The sequence below is a fragment of the Lacerta agilis genome, chromosome 4, assembly GCF_009819535.1.
Source record: "Lacerta agilis isolate rLacAgi1 chromosome 4, rLacAgi1.pri, whole genome shotgun sequence".
Taxonomy (NCBI): domain Eukaryota; kingdom Metazoa; phylum Chordata; class Lepidosauria; order Squamata; family Lacertidae; genus Lacerta; species Lacerta agilis.
Genome location: NC_046315.1, coordinates 21,531,654 through 21,550,654, shown reverse-complemented (window position 1 = coordinate 21,550,654; position 19,001 = coordinate 21,531,654). Strand labels below are relative to the sequence as shown.

The 19,001-nt window shown below is 43.3% G+C and overlaps 1 protein-coding gene across 1 annotated transcript in view; it reads right to left on the bottom strand.

The window, feature by feature from the left end:
* Window positions 1-19,001, bottom strand: part of PARP4 (poly(ADP-ribose) polymerase family member 4) — a 44,176-nt gene that overhangs the window by 3,125 nt on the left and 22,050 nt on the right. Inside the window, exons 22-36 of the mRNA XM_033146276.1 lie at window positions 18,262-18,460; window positions 16,937-17,007; window positions 15,441-15,628; window positions 13,666-13,765; window positions 12,262-12,432; window positions 11,031-11,111; window positions 10,272-10,352; window positions 9,599-9,694; window positions 7,650-7,781; window positions 7,424-7,468; window positions 6,398-6,523; window positions 5,010-5,195; window positions 2,223-2,975; window positions 1,829-1,930; window positions 738-840 (exon numbers count right to left, since the gene is read on the bottom strand). Coding sequence (XP_033002167.1) covers window positions 738-840; window positions 1,829-1,930; window positions 2,223-2,975; window positions 5,010-5,195; window positions 6,398-6,523; window positions 7,424-7,468; window positions 7,650-7,781; window positions 9,599-9,694; window positions 10,272-10,352; window positions 11,031-11,111; window positions 12,262-12,432; window positions 13,666-13,765; window positions 15,441-15,628; window positions 16,937-17,007; window positions 18,262-18,460 — 2,434 coding nt within the window. The remainder of the gene's footprint in view (window positions 1-737; window positions 841-1,828; window positions 1,931-2,222; window positions 2,976-5,009; window positions 5,196-6,397; window positions 6,524-7,423; window positions 7,469-7,649; window positions 7,782-9,598; window positions 9,695-10,271; window positions 10,353-11,030; window positions 11,112-12,261; window positions 12,433-13,665; window positions 13,766-15,440; window positions 15,629-16,936; window positions 17,008-18,261; window positions 18,461-19,001) is intronic.

The window sequence follows — 19,001 nt, the reverse complement described above, 5'->3', positions numbered from 1 at the left end:
TGTGGTGTTCTGTACACAATATGCTTAGTGTGAAGGTTTAGCCTTATTATAAGTCATTGTAAGTTTGTTAAGTCTGCTGCAACTGGATTTCTTATGGGCAGTGCCAATCCTGAATGCATTGGATTTGTGACCATTATGCTCATTTGCCTTCAGTAGCAGTAAAGCTTTGCTGGATGAAATATAATTGCCTCTGGTCTATTTTTGGGGAATCCCGCAACATGTTTAAGTTTTTACTCTGCTAACTATACATTGGGAGTTCTGCTCTGGATCATATTAAGTAGAATTCAATGACACCCTCACTCCCCAAATCCATTCCATTGAGCTTTTATTATAGCTGTAAATAGTATTTCTGAAAACCAGAATGTCTAATTATATAAAAAAAGATTTTGATGTCAACTGGATCATTTACTGTTGTTGAGTGGCAGGCCCACAGTTTGCTCATCTTGCCCTGCTGCTGAACTGGAAAGAAGTCTGTATACAGCCATAAAGCAAACAACAGCAATAACCTTTTTCTTTTTTGTTCATGTGAACTTTTGTAGGACAGTTGTGAGTGTGCCAGCACACCACAAAAACCACTCTAGGTAGCTGTATATGCAATTTATAAATACTATGCCTAGATTCCACTGAAATCAATAGGATTTAAGTTAGTCATTACTGACTTTTCACAATGCTTTCAGTGGGAATAAGCATTTCAGAAGTTTGAGTACACTGTATAAAGGAAGTAAAATGGGAATTACCAAGTGAATTAATTCCCTTTTTTGCAAGTGAAACGTTGACAAAATAATCCACATCGAAATCCAGAAGAGTCCCAAGCTCAGGGATCAGCTGCCAAAAACCACCCTGGAATATAAAAGGAAAACACATTCATAAAAATAAAATGGGGGGAGAAGAAAATTGTGTGTGAAAGCTATTATTTAAAAAAAGGAAAATAAACACATGTAATGAATGGCTCTATAAAAAAGAAACCAGGCAGCCTCCCCAACATAGGTGAGGCACAAATGGGCAAAAAAAGGTAAGGTTTCACATGTAACAGAGGTGGAAAATTTGTCTTCTGGATAGGGCTGCATTTCCCTGGGGGTAATCTGTTTAAGGCTGCACGCCAAGAGTGGGCAGGGCCAGAACCAAAAATGGGGTGGGACACCCCTTTTCTGTTTTTACTTTCTCCCTCCCTGTTTTTGCCTTTCTTTCCATCTGCATGAAATTAGGCCAAATATTGTGTGCATCCCTCATGGTGTAGGTCATTAGCATGGGAAGAGACCCAAAGTTTCCCCCCACCCCACCCCCGGTTATACTTTGTGTTTTCTGTGAGATCTTACTCTGAATTTCTTTCTGTTGTTCTATGCTATGTTTCATTTTTGTTTTAATGTCTAATCTGCTTGACGCCCGAAGAACCTGTGTATTGAGGCATCTAGGAAATGCAAATACATAAATAAAATACTGCTTCATTTAGGAATTTCTATACCACCCCATCAATGGTGTCCTCTTTGGCCAGCTCACAAATGTGAATCGATAAAATATAAAGACAATCATGAAGCTGCAACAACTAACTCTAGTCAAAACGTCCTTCCCCCACAGTATCAGAGGGATAGGCCCTCTGTTTCTGCAAAATAATGGTAGAGTCATGGGTGTAACCAGCATTTTTGTAGGGGGGGGACAGGACTTTGTTGGAGGGGCAGGACTTTTGTTAGGGGTGCAGAACCGACGTGATTGGTCAGTTAGTTAAGTACCCCCCCTCTGCTCCCCCTGGCTATGCCCATGGGTAGGCTCCATTTGTCTGTTTTTTCTTTTCTTTTCTTGCAACAGCTGTAGAAAAAAAGAGGGTGCATACCTGATTTTGGAGTTTAAAGAGTTGAGGCCAGGCTACAACCCTTAGCGGCTTCTGTGCAGGAAATGATTGACGCTTTATTTTGCACTTCTTCATGAAAGCATCCTTTAAAGAGAGAGACATACAACAGTGTAGAGTGAAAAAATACCCCCCAGAGCTAGTCCTCAAGGGATGTGAAGAATCACAACCTAACCCAGCACACCTAAAAGCCCTGCTCTCTAAGGGTAGGTGTTCCATCAAGAATAGTAGTATAGGCTAGAGAAGCAATAAGCACTGATACACACACACACACACACAGAGAGAGAGAGAGAGAGAGAGAGAGAGAGAATATCACCCAACCTTCACCAGAATGTCCCAGGGTGGATTACAATTAAAATAGAGTTTAAAGACATCTTACCTCCTGCAAGCTATAGGGCATCCTGTGAGAAGCCTCCAGGGTTTCCTTTGAGCACTGCACTTCTGGCACTCTGCGAAGAGGGCTGACCGACTCCTGTGCACTTCCTTGTGCAAACGCTTTTACATGTGCTGGAGAAAGCTTAAGAGGAGCAAACGCTCTTTCAGCTGGAAGCGTTGGAGGTGGAAACGGATCCTTCTGCTGAAGCATATCAAATTTCCTCAAGCTAAAGGCTTGGGGGGTTGCCTGTGAACCAAACGGACCAGTGGCAGGTGATCCAAAAGTAGAACCAAACGGACCAGTTGCAGGTGATCCCGAAGCAAACATGTTGAGGGTGCCTCCAGGCAGTGGAGGTGGTGGAGCAGCAGCAGCGGTGCTTATCGGAGCTTGGGGAATTGCCTGTGAACCCAAACTGGGACTGGAAGTAGAACCAAACAGACCAGCTGCAGATGACCCAAAAGCCAACGTGTTGGGGGTGCCTCCAGGCAGAGGCGGCAGTGGTGAAGCAGTGCTTATCGGAGCTTGGGGGACTCTCTGTGAACCAAAATGACCAGCTGCAGGTGATCCAAAAGTAGGTGATCCAAAAGCAGAACCAAACAGACCAGTTGCAGGTGATCCAAACGTGTGGGTGTTCCCAGACAGAGGACGAGGAGGCGGTGGAGGAAGGGCGCTTATAGGAGCACTATTTTGGATTCCAAAACCGAAGCCAAAGGAGCTATCCCCAAGCTTGCTGCGAGCAACAACAGCAGAAGGCACCTATGGCGTAAAAATTGTTATTTTAGACTTGAATTTGGTTCACACACATTCTGCTTTTCCTACATTAACTTCCACAGCCTTGAAAAATCTGCTTCTGAAACACCTCGCACAAAACTCTTGTAATTTTAAGGTATGCCTCCCACCAAGTTGTACAACTGATTAAAAAAATGTCTGCCTTGGGAGAACTTCTTTAGAGGACCTTTGGATTGTTGCCAGATTGCTGTCTAATGGGATTGCCTGGCGGCAGGGGTGTCTAACCAGTGGCTACGAGATGTCAGTAGACTCCAACTCCCACCACCCAGCATGGTAAACAGTCAAAAGTGATGGGACTTGTAGCACAGCAACATCTGAAGGGCCATGCACGAGCCACCCTTGCCTTGGAGTATTCCCTGATCATAACTAGGGATTTAACAGAAAAATGTTAGCATTTCCTAGTGGTTCAGCATCTTTACAAGAGTGAATTGTGAGAAGATAGTTTCTTAATCCTTCTTGAATGTTTGGGGTGGGAAAAGCAATCAATGCTTAGAAAAGGGGGCACACCCAACAGTGTGTGTGTGTGTTTATGCATAAAGGAATGTTTTGCAAGGGGAAGAAGCAGAGTTAGCTGTGATCTGAAGGCAACTGGTGGTATCTCTCTCTGGGGACTGGATGCGAAGGAGTAGATCAGCTGCATGGCAGGAGAGCATATACCAGTTGCCTCCACTTGTGTGCTCCACTTCTGTATTTGTAAACAATCCAAATATTACAAAAATGCTGTAGGTATCCAAATAGCACGGCTGACCCTGGAATTTCTCGCTGCTTGGGAAAGCAGTGTGCATTCCACATATCATCAGACTAGGAGGCTTTCAGAATTACCTGCAAAGATAGTCAGCTAACGGCAATGCAGCTGCCGAACAGTGAGGGGAGAGAAATCGGGAGACTCTGTTTACTGTTAAGTTTACTGGAGAAGAAAGCTCATCTGCTAATTCAGACATGATGTCAGGTGTGGAAGTATCATTCAACTATGAAGAAAAATCAATCCATTTAGACTCAAATGTGGTTCATACATGTTATATGTTATAAGGGATGTGGGCAGCACTGTGGTCTAAACCACTGCGCCTCCTGGGCTTGCCAATCAGAAGGTTGGCAGTTCGAATCCGCACAACGGGGTGAGCTCCTGTTGCTCTGTCCCAGCTCCTGCCTACCTAACAGTTCAAAAGCATGCGAGTGAGCATAGATAAATAGGTATCGCTGCAGTGGGAAGGTAAATGGTGTTTCCGTGTGCTCTGGTTTCCGTCACGGTGTTCTGTTGCGCCAGAAGTGGTTTAGTCACGCTGGCCACATGACCCGGAAAGCTGTCTGTGGACAAGCGCTGGCTCTCTCGGCCTGAAAGCGAGATGAGCACCGCAACCCCATAGTTGCCTTTGACTGGATTTAACCATCTAGTGGTCCTTTAGCTTTTACCATTAGACATGTAATGTTTTCCCTAAATTATCATTCAAAAACTTGGAAAATCTGTTTTTGAATCCCCTCAATGTTTAGATGTGCCTCCCACTGAGTCATACAAGTGGTCAAAAAGATCCTCAGAATTTCTGTCTGAAGAGAACTTTCTTAGAGGAATTTTAGAAACGCACACCAAATAATGTTAATATTTCTTGGAAGTTCAGCACAGCCAGTGGGTGTGTCTTTTCTGAGAGCGCATTGTGAGGAAACAGTTTCTTGATCACCTTGGAATGTTTGAGATGGAGAAGCTATGAATGCCCAGAAACATGTGTGTGTGTGTGTGTGTGTGTGCATAAAAGAAAAAGGGAAGCAGTTTTTGGTATCTTTCTCTGGGGACTGGATGTGAAGGAGTGGGTCGGCTGTGTGGCAGGCATAAACATGCTGGTTGCCTCTGCTTTTACTATATGTGTAAACAAACCAAGTATTACAAAAGTATTCTAAGTGCCCAGTGCTCTCTTCCTCCAAAAAAAGACACCTGTGTGAAGTAGTACTGACTCAAGGGAAGCGGTATGCAGTTAGCATATGCCCTGGCTAGGCAGCTTTGGGGATTACCTTCAAGTCAGAACTGAGAAGAGAACTGCTCATGTCACCTGCCGGCATGCCACCTGTAAATTCCTCTGGCATACTCAAATTCTCTGCCTCAGTAAGTGGAACTGCCTTCTCAGGTTGCTTCTTAAGAAATGACATCTCATTTTGAAATGCTTCAGGCTCCTGGTCAGCCGTTGAAACCACAGACTTCTGTGAAGTAAAATTTATTCTTTTAGTCTCACAGCTGGGAAAACACACATTGTTTTTATATATCATTATTCACAATGCTTATATAATTCTCTCCCCCCGTCCCCAAATTCTACGTTATAATGTATTCATGCATATGTTCTTCAATGTAAATCACTTGGAGACCTGTTTGGTGACAAGCAACTAATAGGTTTAACAACAACAACAACAACAACAACAACAACAACAACAACAACAACAACAGTAATCCATGATCTGTTGGAAAGAAACCTCCTTAAGAGGATTTATTCGGTAAATATAAAATACAGGCACCAAACATTAAAAATCATTTTTACTTAAAGGGAAAAAACTATACTAGATCTGTAGTCAACCTAAACTGTAAATAATATTATCTGGGGCTAGGCACTGAGTGCTTTTATTGTTTTAATGCTAGTGCCACAGGAAGTTACTAATTTGTTAATTGATCCCATTCAGCAAAGTTCTAAGTAAACACGAATGGATCACAATAATGGAGGAAGGCATTGTCGGATACCAGAGCTTCCCAAATGGATTACAACTCTCTCATTGTCCCTAACTAGCAAGACTCAGTGGTCAGGGATGATGGGAATTGTAGTCTAAAAACAGATGGAGACCTGAGTTTGAGAAACTCTGCTCTATACTGTGCTGTGTAGAGCTACCATTTTAATTCAAGCTAATTTAGTGAAAACCTTAGTTCTGGGCTAGCATGGATAAAATCTGTGTTTCCCCCCCCAGAAATAACTACCGGTACATCCTCACATGTATTTGTCTCCACTGATACAGGTAGGCTTCTTAGGAAATAGAGGCAGCTCCTATGTTCCAAATAGTTGTGTGTGCAACTTATGATTAACTGAAACTTGCGAGTGTTTTCATGACACAGGTTTAACTGAAAAGTTTCTTGGGAAAAATGCTTTCTAGAAGTGAATCAATGAGGCCTTTGAGTTATGTTGGATTAGTTCTTAATCTTGTCTAACGAACACCAAGAGTGCATTGATTATTACACTTATTAAAAGGGATTTTAATACCGACTTCAATGGGACTCAAAGGTCAGAATGTGTAAGACTCCATCCTTAAACTTGTGCAATGAATTAAAAAAAAATCTCTAAGTGTGCAACAGCTCTATTTAAAATGGCTGACCAATAAACCGCTTCATGTTTTTTGTTGCATTTTTTTTTGCACCAATGTACCTCAAGTTCCCTTGCCATTTTTTTGCTTTTCTTTTTCTTTTTCTGCACAAATTCTATTTTGTCCTTCTCAATAGTCACTTCTTCATAAACTCCAAAATCTTCTGCTAAATGAAAGTCAAGCATCGCCTATATATGGGTGGTGAGAGGTGGGGGGATAGAATAGAAGAAAGCATAATTAGTAATGATTATTGTACTAGTAATAATAAAACATGTCAGAAGTATAGTCGGGATCAAGACTTTGATACATTGAGGTTTTTGTTTTAACTTAAAAAAAAACTCCCCCCCCCCGTGCCATATCCCTGACAAAAACAATGCTCTCAAATGTCAGTACAGTGGTACCTTGGTTCTTGAGCATAATCTGTTCCGGGAGTCCGTTCGACTCCTGAAACCGTTCAAAAACCAAGGCGTGGCTTCCGATTGGCTGCAGGAGTTTCCTCCCACAGTGTGTCCCCTTCCCCACCTTTGAAAAGAGTTGTGGGGGGTGAAGAGCTCTTAGAATTTGAAATGCAGAATAATGTCTTCAACCCAGCCAATGTAGTGCAACCTATACATTTTGGATCACAACTTTCACCATCCCTGACCACTGGCCATGCTGACTAGGGCGGATGGGAGTTGAGAGTTCAAAACATCTGGAGGGCACCACATTGGCTACCACTGTTTTAATTTCATTAAATTTCATTCCAGTGTCTCAGTGTTCAAGACATTTGCAAACGAAGATGAACAAAGGCAGAACAGGCAAATTAAACGCAATACTTCAGTTCGCTAAATTAGTAAGAGGGAACTGACCCATTAGATGCCCCTTCCCCTCTGAAGTATAGCCCTTGTTTTCGTCTAATGAAATGTCAAGGTTGTATCTAAGTATAATTACACTTATTAATACGGATTTTAATACTGAGTTCAATGCAATTCACAGGTCAGGACATGTAAGAGTCCAACCTTAACCTCATACAATTTAGCAAAGGCAACAACAATTAAAATGGCTGACCAACATACGGTTTCAAGTATTTTATCTTTTTGTCAACATACTTCATGGTCTATTTCCTCCTCCTCAACGATGCAGGCTCTTGATGACTGGGACACACAGAGACACATATATAGAGGTGGTGGGGAATAAGATAAAATAGGGAAGGAAGGAAAATTAGTAATAATGAAAAGTGCATTTTACCATGTAATGGAACACAGACCACTTCATAAGATGCATGAAGTGGAGTGCATGAAGGGAGAAGAGGACCAGAAAATGTTGGATACATACAAAACTTAGAGACTCGCAAGGAGCCGTCTGTCCTTTTGACTCATATTCCATGTAGGGTAAGATGTCTACATCCACCTTGGCTACAAGTTCCAAATCATCCAGAGTATCAGCAGTCTGGTCTTCATTTGTATCCTGAATGGGGGTGGAGGATGGGGGATGAATAAAAAGCACCACAAAAGTAAGTATTAAAAAGCAAGGTTATAAATTACGTAAAATAATGTGCACGCTTCAAGATACAAAAATGAACACTGGAATTAATCTGAACTGGGATGGGGAAGTCTTAAGAAAAACATAGAAGCTTTAAGCCAGAGGTGGGGAACCTGTATACCTGAAGGAGCCTTTCCACCCCCATCGTTCAGCCCGGACACTGAGGTCCAGCTCTCAGGGCCTTCTGGCGGTTCCCTCCCTGCGAGAAGTGAGGTTACAGGGAACCAGGCAGAGGGCCTTCTCGGTAGTGGCGCCCACCCGAACGCCCTCCCCTCAGATGTCAAGGAAATAAACAACTATCTGACTTTTAGAAGTAATCTGAAGGCAGCCCTGTTTAGGGAAGTTTTTAATGTTTGATTCTATTTTTAATATTCTATTGGGAGCTGTCCAGAGTGGCTGGAGGAACCCAGCCAGATGGGCGGGGTATAAATATGTTGTTGTTGTTGTTGTTGTTGTTGTTGTTGTTGTTGTTGTTGTTGTTGAACTACCATACCTAACCATTGGCTATGCTGGATGAGCCTGATGGAAGTTGGAGTCTAACAACATCTAGATGGCCAAAGTTTAGTCACCCCTGCTTTAATTAAATTCATCATGTTCCCCACTATGTGCCGCTCTGCTTGGCTGTAGGAAGCCCCCTGTTTTCCCCAGTTTGCATTGGTCCATGAGTAACCCAGAGTGGAGCTCCTTACCCCACAGATGATGCAACATGCGAGTTTGGTGCTTCACACTCAGGCACAAATGATGTGAGCAGTCCCTCTGTGCAATGGCATGGAGCAGCTAGTTTATTATGTTACATCATCATCACCATCATCTATTTATACCCTGCCCATCTGGCTGGGTTTCCCCAGCCAATCTGGGCAGCTCCCAACAGAATATTAAAAACATGATAAAGCATCAAACATTAAAAACTTCCCTAAACAGGGCTGCCTTCAGGGCAGAACCTTGGATGCACCATATGTTGCTGAACTCTGGTCCCCTTCAGCCACAGCAAGCATGGCCAATGGGAAGGTATGATGGGAGTTGTAGTTTAACAATATCTGGAGGGACAAAGGTTTCCCACACCTGTGTTACATCATCTGGCCTGCCCCAATTTTGCAATGTGTCCAAGCCATGAGATTAACAGATATGCTACTTTGAACAATTGTTCAATGGCGAAATAATCATCTCAGTTAAAAAGTAAATCTGGGTAACCAAGTACACTCCCCTGCTTGTACTCCAAAACAGAGACCAGTTGAAAATGCAATGCATTTTACAGCTGTTCTGAGGAAAACAATGCCAAGGGAGAGAGGGAACGAGGGGTGAGCAGAGAAGCAGAAGGAAGAATAGAACAAAGATAAAGCTTTTTGAAAAAAGAAAGAAAAGAAGTGAAGGTGAAAAAACCAAGTGAAATAGCATCTTTAGATTCCAGGGAGAAAAATAGTATTTAGACTAGACACGAAGGTTTTCAAGAGATGAGATGAAAGAAAAGCACTGATTCTGGGGAAGGCATGAAGGGGATCTGGGTGGAGTCTCCTAAGCAGGAGTATAAAAGGATCCATGGATTACATGACCCAAGCGGTACCAGGATACAACCCATCTTTGGGTGCTTCTTCTTCCCAGCACGTTCTATATTTCTGGTGCTCGGTAATAATAAATGCAGTCATTAATATTAGGTCAATAAGAGAACTGATGAAGTATGAATGGTGGGCCCAAGGATTAAGTGACAGCTGATGCATACAAAATACCTCAGTGAACACACGTACCCTTTTCTCAATTGCCACAAAACTTGTAAACTGGGTCACAATGGAGTTCTTCAGACTCAGCTCAATGATTTGGGACTTCAACAGCTGCTTCTTCATCTAAATAGGTAAGACACGGGCAGATTGTTATTTCAAAATAACACAGAGAGCTATAACTAAAGCAGGTGAAGTATAGGGCTGAAAACAGTGAAAAGGTGCTTCTCTGAATGGTGAATCAAATAAGCGTTGCCAAACCACTCCCATAATAATAAGGTCAGTATGGCTATATTGTGGCTGCTGAAAAGAAAAGCTGACTACAAAAGCTGTGAGGTTTTATATTTGAGGGCATCTGTTTTGCTCCACATACAATGACCCCCAGTCCCTTCCCTGTCAGAAAGGGATTCCTTCCCTCCCCAAAGTGTAACTGAAAACAAAGCCGCATACTAATGCATTTATTATTGCCCAGGGGCTGAAACAGGAGCAGGGATTTCATTCGCTGCATATTATTTGACATTATAAAGAAACATTTTGCCCTACATTATTTGCTCAACGTGTTGCCTTTTTTCATATCCTGCTTGTAGTTTGCAACACAGGGGTATCTTTTTTATATCAGCTGTAACTACAGTAAAATGGCTGGCCAATAAATTGTTCCATGTTTTTCACTTTTCATTTTTTTGTGGGGGGGGGGGCAACGTACCTCATGTTCTGTTTCATCTTCATCAAGAATCCCTTGTTCATAATCTCGAATGAAGGCTCTTGCTGCAAGTTTGTGCAGCATCTATACAGATTGGGCAGTGGGGAAGGTGGCGGGGCAGGGGGGCGGAAAGAGAACGAAGAATTAGTAGCAGTAATAAAATATGTATATACAAAAACCTAAGTTTTAAAAAATAATTATTACAATTTAAGCAACATTTAGGCTGCAATCCCATATGCACTTACCAGATACTTAGACTCACTGACCTAAAAGGAAGTTATGAGTAGACATTTATAGGATTACTACGTCCAGTCAGGATCAATACCATGATACATTGGGAAGGGTTTTATTTTTTTAAGGGAAAAAACTTTTCCTCCTGTGCCATGTTACTAACAAAAAAATGGCCACAGGGGTCAATTGCAGTTTCCCTCCCAGAGCAAATGGCAGCTTTTGGGGGAGGGGCACAATTTATCCAACAATTCAGGGGGGGGGACCTGATTAGATGACATTGATTGGACAAACACACCTGTTTCTGCCACCTGCAATAATAATTATCTATCTATCTATCTATCTAGATGGCAGGGTAGGAGTGTGTGAGAAGGAAGGCGGGTTGCACAACAGCAGCAGCCATGCATGGGAGTGAGGAGGGATAAACACTGTGAGGGGGGAAAGTGGTGGTTTAAAACAACAGTTTCTAGATCCCCTATTCCGACTTATTCGTTTTAGACCCTGATGTAGCTTATGAGAGAAGCATGAGCTCACCGTGCCCACTGTCTTCTGCAGCTCAGTTGTGGACACCACAGTCTGCAGCTCTTTGTTGTCTATTAGTGCATTTAAAGTGGCCTGAAAGAAAGAACAACAAGCAGAAATATTCCTTTTATTTTAATCAAATATGCTGAATATTCACTGCTACGGGTAACAGAATGTGCTGTGTTACTTTTTCATGCAAGTACGGTGACATAAATACAGCGTGCAGCATGATTGTTTGGTATCTCATAAAATGAATTACTCTTGTAGGTCTTAAGGACCACCTGACCCCTTATACCCCTCACCAATCACTGAGCCCCATGGCTCTAGAAGCCGGGCATTCAGTGTTGCGGGTCCAAGGCTACAGAACCCCCTCCTAGCCAAGATTAGACAGGCACCCTCAGGCACTAACATTTTCCTATTCCAACAGGTGCTTTAAACTAATGTTTGGGTTTCTGCTTGGTTTTAGGATGGCCATTCATAGTTTTATTCTCCATATGGTTTGTTATTAGGCACACCACTTAAGAAATACTAATGATTCAGTGGCATATAGTGTGCGGTGGCATCTGTCTGCCTTGGGAGTCAATGGAGGAGGTGAAGCCAAACTGTTAGAAGGTTACACAGCCTGCTGTGGCTGTAGAGACCGATAGGGGAGAGACATGTTTTGTTGCATCTGGAGAAGATGAAGGAGATGCCTTAAATAACTAAATAATACATGCTGCATATAATATCTAATTGGTGGTTGCTAAAATGGGCATATTTGTCCAGAGGTGAATTTAAGACTTAATAGTCTTAAGGGGGGGGGAAGGGTGTCCTTTTTAGATGATGATGTTAGAAGGTGGTGGGTGGAACTTTGAGGTCTCTTCCAACTCTACAATTCTACTCTAAAATATGGCCAGGCCGCTCAGCTGTGTTTGAGGTGCCTCCTGTTCGTGCCAAGTGGACAATTGCCCCAAAGTCGTGCCTTACAGCACAACTGCATTTGTCATGCTTACTGCTGCTATAGTATTGTTTTGCCTGCTCCACAATTCTTAGCCAAGTCATTTTTACTTCAGCAGAAAGGGACCGTTCTGGATATACCCCTCAGCTTGTTCATCGTTCTTGCATTTCTCCACTCTCACTTAAACTTACCATGTGCACCATTACATGGGAAAAAAATCCAAAGCACTTGCATGGAGCTAAAAGTATTAGGCAGCTGCTTGTACTACACAAGGTGGTGAGATTAGGTTGGCGACAAGCTTATTACCTGAGTACAGTGAGAGATGAATCCATAGATCAGAAGTCGGTCGTGATTGAAGAGAGACTGTATCTGAGCAGGTGCGTACATTAGCTCAGGTGCATCAAAATCAAACTGCTGCCATTTGATGGAAATGGCATTGCACCCCACAGAAGACATTCTTGATGTCTGACTCTTCATCTGGATGCAGAGAAGGAAACAGAAAATTATTATTTGTTGCTTGTCACTTCGTACAGGGTAAAAAAAAGGACACGAGAATTATACAGCTATGCAGAAGTGTTTTTGTACGACACTTCATCAGGCAGACAGGGGGGCAGGGATATATTCACCTGAAGTGCAAGGCCTTTTGGCTTCCCTGTGCCTGAACCCACCCACCCCACACTCCAAAAAACAAAACATCCTAATGATGAAGCTGCCATCTGTGCATGTCCACTCATCTGCATATGTGCAATGGCTGCCTCAAACGTTCACACCATTCTTAAGTAGAAAATGAACGCGGCTTTCATTTTCTAGCCAGATTGAAGCTGGGCTGAGAAAGAATGCATCAAACAGCAGAATTCGTCAATAAATGACAGGCTTGTGGATTGTTTCTAACGTCATGTGAATGGGGGTCCAAAAATTTGCAGTGGGAGTGCACTGGATGAGGAATAAGTAGCAATGTGAAGACACTCTGCCACTGGAATACAGATGCACCTCAGCCTGTTTCTCTGAGGGGTAGCAATCTAAGCAACCTTTCCCTGTATATGCTGTCCTCTTAAAATAAAAAAGAAATGGGCACGGTACTTCTAGACTGGTTCACAGACAGTAATGCATTTTGAAGCATTTGATGTATCACAAACACAGGGATATTGACTTATTATCTGAGTATGAAGTGCCTCGACAAGGTTTCATATATTTTCCACATAAGCCACAGGTGCCCTTAGGCCTCAACATATAGTATCCCCATCACAGTAAAACAAAAAAAGAAAGCCTCCACCAAATATTCCCACAGAGCGTAGGTGCCAGGAACCAGAGGCCCTTGGTGCCATGGCTCCCACAACATTTTAAGTGAGGGGGCCAGGCACATACAAAGTTTGGTGCAGCTGCATGTGGACACACCCCAGTGCGTGAGCTACATCATCACGCCCCCCGCATGCACCCCTATGTCACTGCGCCCAGCTATGTGCGTGAGTGATGTCAGCACACCAGGGAGGTGTGATGACATAATGCATGTGTGGCAGGGGAGTGATGATGTAGCACACGTGCCACACAGCATGCTGCGCCCCCACCACCACAAGGGCACATGGCTCTGGGCACCCGCAGTCGCAGGGGCAATACAGCACCGCTGCCACAGAGGAAGCTTACAAAAGCAATCTCACAGAGGTAGGTGGCCCCTCTGCGGCTACAGAAAAAAGATATTTAAAATATACTTGCCTTTTTCTCCCAATTATATTTGGATTTTGCATCAAAATATTCAAAGGCTCCAGCTCCATACTGGGCTAAAGATCTCAGCATGTGACGATTTGCTGCGGGGCTAATGTAATTTGCAAAGGTTAAAGTAAATGGCCAGTTTAAATGAGATGTGGAATTTAAAAGGGTGGGGAGACTGCAGGAAAATATCAACCTGAACAGACAACACTGAATATTTTGCTTAGTATATCCTGGACATTCAAAGCAACCAACTCCCTGCTTGCACAGGTCACTGTGCGCATTGGCGGAGCAAGCGCAAACCTGCCCTGTACTGCCCCCTTCCAGGCCCAGAAACAGTGTGCACATGCCTTGGTCCCACTCAAAATGGTTGTTCCCTCTACTTCAATTGAACCACATATCTTAAATACCCATATTTTTCCATGTGTAAGACTAGGTTTTTTCCCTAAAAAGCAATGTCAAAAATTAGGGGGTGTCTTATACACGGATACATCTCCCCCCATTTTCTTAAATCTGAGTCCCCAAAAATAGGACATGGGGCGACTTATAGAGGCAAAAATATGGTAGCAGAAAGCTGGGCAAAGCTAGCCAAGAGATTTGGGAGGGCACAGTAGCTCAGTAGCTGAGGACATACTTTGTGTGTATAAGGAACAAGTATGAAGATCTCAGGTTCAGCCAAGCTAAGCTACCGTTGCTGCTCCTGGCTCATAGTGCTTTGTCACTGCTAACTGTGCTCCACGCCTCCAGTCCCAGCCTTGCTCTGAGAAAGGGAGGGGTCCTTCCTCAGAGAGAGGCAATTCTGGGAAAAGTGGCCCAGGAGGGAGCCTGCACCCCCATCACTCTTCCGGAGCAGCTGGACATCTTTAAAAATTATGAATAAAAATCACTTTAAACCCAAGTTGTATTTGAAATACTTTAAAATACCACCCTCCAGCCCCTGCCAATAGCCTCATTTTGCCTAATGAGTAGGTCAGCTATGTCTCCACTCAAAAGGATCTCAAGGAAAACGGATGGTCAGAATGAACAATACTGAGCTAGATAAACCAGGACTTTGACTTAGGATATGAAAGCTTCATATTTTAGCTTCTAGGGGGGGCATTCCAAATAGTGCACTTGCACCCCCTCAGGTACAACCTGGTTTCTCCCCAGAAGTTTACACTGCCAAATGCTGCAGTGACAAACCATATTATCAGTTAGCTTACATTATTGTCCCTTTATCTTAATAATAATAATAATAATAATAATAATAATAATAATAATAATTTATTTGTACCCTGCCCATCTGGCTGGGTTTCCCGAGCTACTCTGGGCGGCTTCCAACAAATATTGAAATACATTAAAATGTCACAGATTAAAAACTTCACTAAACAGGGCTGCCTTCAGGTATTTTCTAAATGTCAGGTAGTTGTTTATCTCTTTGACCTCTGATGGGAGGGTGTTCCACAGGGCAGGCGCCACTACCGAGAAGGCCCTCTGCCTGGTTCCCTGTAGCTTTGCTTCTCGCAGTGAGGGAACATTGATACAAAATGCAGTTATGATCCCAGATAATTATCCTTTACAGAAGGGAGCTCAAGGATACACATTTTTTAAAATATGTGCAAACGTTATAATAATAATAAAAAAATCAGATACTTGACCACTGGGCTGAGAGCTACTGATGCCCCAAGTCTGCCAACCAAAGCATTATGACTCACTCTACAATCCTAAAAGCCTGGCATATTAAATACACTTTGTAATTTTCCCATAACACAAAACAAAGTGTTCAGTCAATTTGGACCTACCCCACTCCGCATGTGAATATTCTAGTGTGGTGTGAATTTTTCTTCAAAATCTGCAAGGTCATGCCTTCGTTCTGAATATGTCCATCAGATATAAGAAGAATGTTGCGCCTGCTTTTAGAAGGGTATAGCAAACTCAGGTAATGCAAAACCTTCCATATATCAGAATTTCCCATTGAAGCTGTGGCAGACTAAGGAGGAGGAAGGTAACAAGAAAGGGTAATTTCAAAAAAAGGTATTTATTTTCTAGTTGCAAAATTGTACACACCTAAATCATAAAACATGACATGACTAACGAAAAAATGGGGCACTAGGGAGGGTAAAATACTAAACATTTTATTTTACAATACATAATAAGGAGACGGTTTCAGTAAACCAGCAAAATGAGTTCACCAGTAAGTCAACTTGGAAAACACAAAGAAGAGAAGAGAAGAGTTTTGGATTTGATACCCCGCTTTTCACTACCTGAAGGAGTCTCAAAGCGGCTAACATTCTCCTTTCCCTTCCTCCCCCACAACAAACACTCTGTGAGGTGAGTGGGGCTGAGAGACTTCAGAGAAGTGTGACTAGCCCAAGTCACCCAGCAGCTGCATGTGGAGGAGTGGAGACACGAAGCTGGTTCCCCAGATTACGAGTCTACCGCTCTTAACCACTACACCACACTGGCTATCACAAAGTGATATGCATGAGCTAATGAGTAGCGCCTGCTTATCTATGCCATATTGCAATATATGTTGTGGGTATTTCTTGTCCTTTTTTTTATATATACAGAAAGGGTCATTTTAGACCCTTGTTTTTAACCAAATAGTGATCAGGTGTGGATAAAGGTGGTCAATTGCTCCACTCAATTTTTACCCGTCAAATAGGTCAACATTCTGTACTAGATATTGTGTGTGGCTGCAGTATTAGTTCAGGGTCCCCTTTCACTTGTGGGAAACCACGCTATAATAATTTGGGTGCGAATAAATTTTCTTAATGTTGAAAGACATGAGCACACTGTTATTCACTGAAGATACAATCAGATGAAGCTGCTTTGCACCATCATGCCACCTGTCTACTGTGACTTGTAGCAGCAGAGAAATAAGGAACTTCATATCCTGAATGAAGCCAAGCCTAGCTGGAATGGGTTAGTATCGGGGTGAGAAGCTGCCTGGGAACCCTGTGGATTTTTAAAAGCTCCATGTTTGTTTGTTTTTTTAAAAAAAATGTGCTTTTATTCAACATAATCCATAAAAGGGTGATACTGAAATGTGGGAAATGAAGGAATATGAAACTAACTGATAAGAGCCAACAACAGAGATCTCGTTACATGAGGGAAAACACTTTATTATATTTGGAAGACCACAAAAGACTTAAGTGCACAGATGGAATGAATGAATTAATGAATAAATAAATAAATAAATAAATATTTATACCCCACCTACCTGGCTGGGTTTTCCCAGCCACTCTGGGCAGCTCCCAACAGAATATTAAAAACACGATAAAACATATGCACTTACTATAATAAAGTTTTTCAGAGCTGCAAGATCTGCCATGTAGGGTTCAGGATTGAAAGGAAATTCTTCAAAACCTGTACAGGAAAACCAGAACACCACAGCATTTTATCAATAAAAATTTTACACTGTATTTTTACAGTGGAACCCTATGCAAATCTATGCCAAAGTATGTCTCACTGGTTTAAACGGAGCTTACTCCCAGGTTAAGCGGGGTATAGCAAAGAAATATCATGCTAGCAGAGAAATCCAATATCAACATCCCTTTTTGTCAGGCTGTGGGGGTGTGCACTGTGTAGAGGTGTCCTTCCACTAAGCTTTGCTGGCTGAGTTGGCTTCCTGCCAGCTACTAGCAACAGTGTGACACAAGCATCACTCCACTGTGGCACTGACCTTCTGCTAGCCAAAAATGCAAGCAGGCCGCCTGCTGGTGCTATTTCTGCTGACGGGCCAGTGGAAAGCCCTAATATGAGAAGTTATCGGGACAGGAAGAAAAGAGGGGTGAGCTGCGCCTGGATTCCTGTCATTGGGTCTGATCTGGACCTGATCATTGTGCCAACCCTGTCAGCAGGGGGTGGGATTGCACCCTTAGATGCTAAATGAAACAATAAGTCATTTAGGGATGCCTCCCGATGAAAGAAATAATATGCATTTTAGACAACATCCTCAATCCAAATTGCAAATATCTTCATAAAGCCAATAGATCAGCCCTGAGCCTTAGGGTGGTCCAATGATCACCCACTGCATTGTCGGGGGCTGGACTGAGGAGGAATGGTGGGAAATGCCCCCCCCGCCACTTCCTGCACCTTCCCGAGAAGGAGGACAGTATAGATTTAGAACAGTGGTTTGCAGAAGGTCATAGTTCAGAGGCTGCAGAGGGGAGAAGCTGGGAAATATTGGGGGAGCAGCAGGAAGAAGAAGCACCAGGGGAGAGACAGCTAAAAGACTCAGTGTCTCTTGAAAGCATTCCTGATCCCCCCTCTCCCAGAACCAGGCGTGCCTTGAGGGTAGTAGAACAGAAAGCTCAGAGACAGAAAGCACAAATCATCCGGCACAGGGATGACGTAGAATAGCAGGGACTGAGGGGGTGGGACTTTACTTGGAGCAACACCATTATCTAAGAGAGACCACATTCCTTCATCTCGCTCTCACTCTCTCTCTGCGAATATTGAATAAACTACTTGGTAAGAACTCTACTGGGTTGGGTTTTTTTGTGCTTCTTGGCATTCCACCATGGGAGGGATAGGATTCCCTGAAGCCTTGACATGCATGGAGAGTGAAACATACACAAAAGAGAGAAGTATGTCATAGTTCAAGAGCTCTTTTCTTACTTGTGCCGAATTTGATAACGCTTATATTTCCCGTAGTAAAATTACACAACTCTAGAGCATATAGTGCAATCTGCTTGGCTTGCTGGAATGTCGAACCTCCCATGGAATTGGAGCAATCGAGGCAGATCACGGTTTCCCCGCTGGTGCTTAGAGGGTCAAGTGCCGATTCAAACTCCGGTTGAAACACAAGCATGCATGCCTAAAAGGAAGAAGATGGGCAACAGCAACGAAAGGGGTGTCCGGCAAATGTCCAACAATGCCAAAACAAGAGAGAAATGCATAGCCAGAGGTTGGAAAGGTCAGCAAACCTGCGTATTTGTTGGGATCCAGAAACTGGCAACAGACCAGCCGGTCTTCTTTGTGTGCCACGAACATCATCATTCCCACCCCCGCAAAAAAGTAAACTGGCCAGATGCATACAAGGTGCTTCAGGGCGGGGTCTTTAGTGGACCCAAGAGGGCGTACTGCACAGCTGAAGGGTAAGCACACCTGGGGGAGGAAGGCATAACTGGCAGTGGTGCTGAGCGGAGGGCTTGAACCAATGGTGGCTGCAATGCCAGGTGGGACCCTAATGAGGATGGCAGCAGGGTCAGCCCCCATGAGCTGGGCTGTAGCACGTGGGCCCCAGTAGAGCTATGGGTTCGAGCCCCATGCTGGGGAAAAGATTCCTGCATTGTAGGGGGGGTTGGACTAGATGACCTCCGTGGTCCCTTCCATCTCTACAATTCTATGATCTGCCT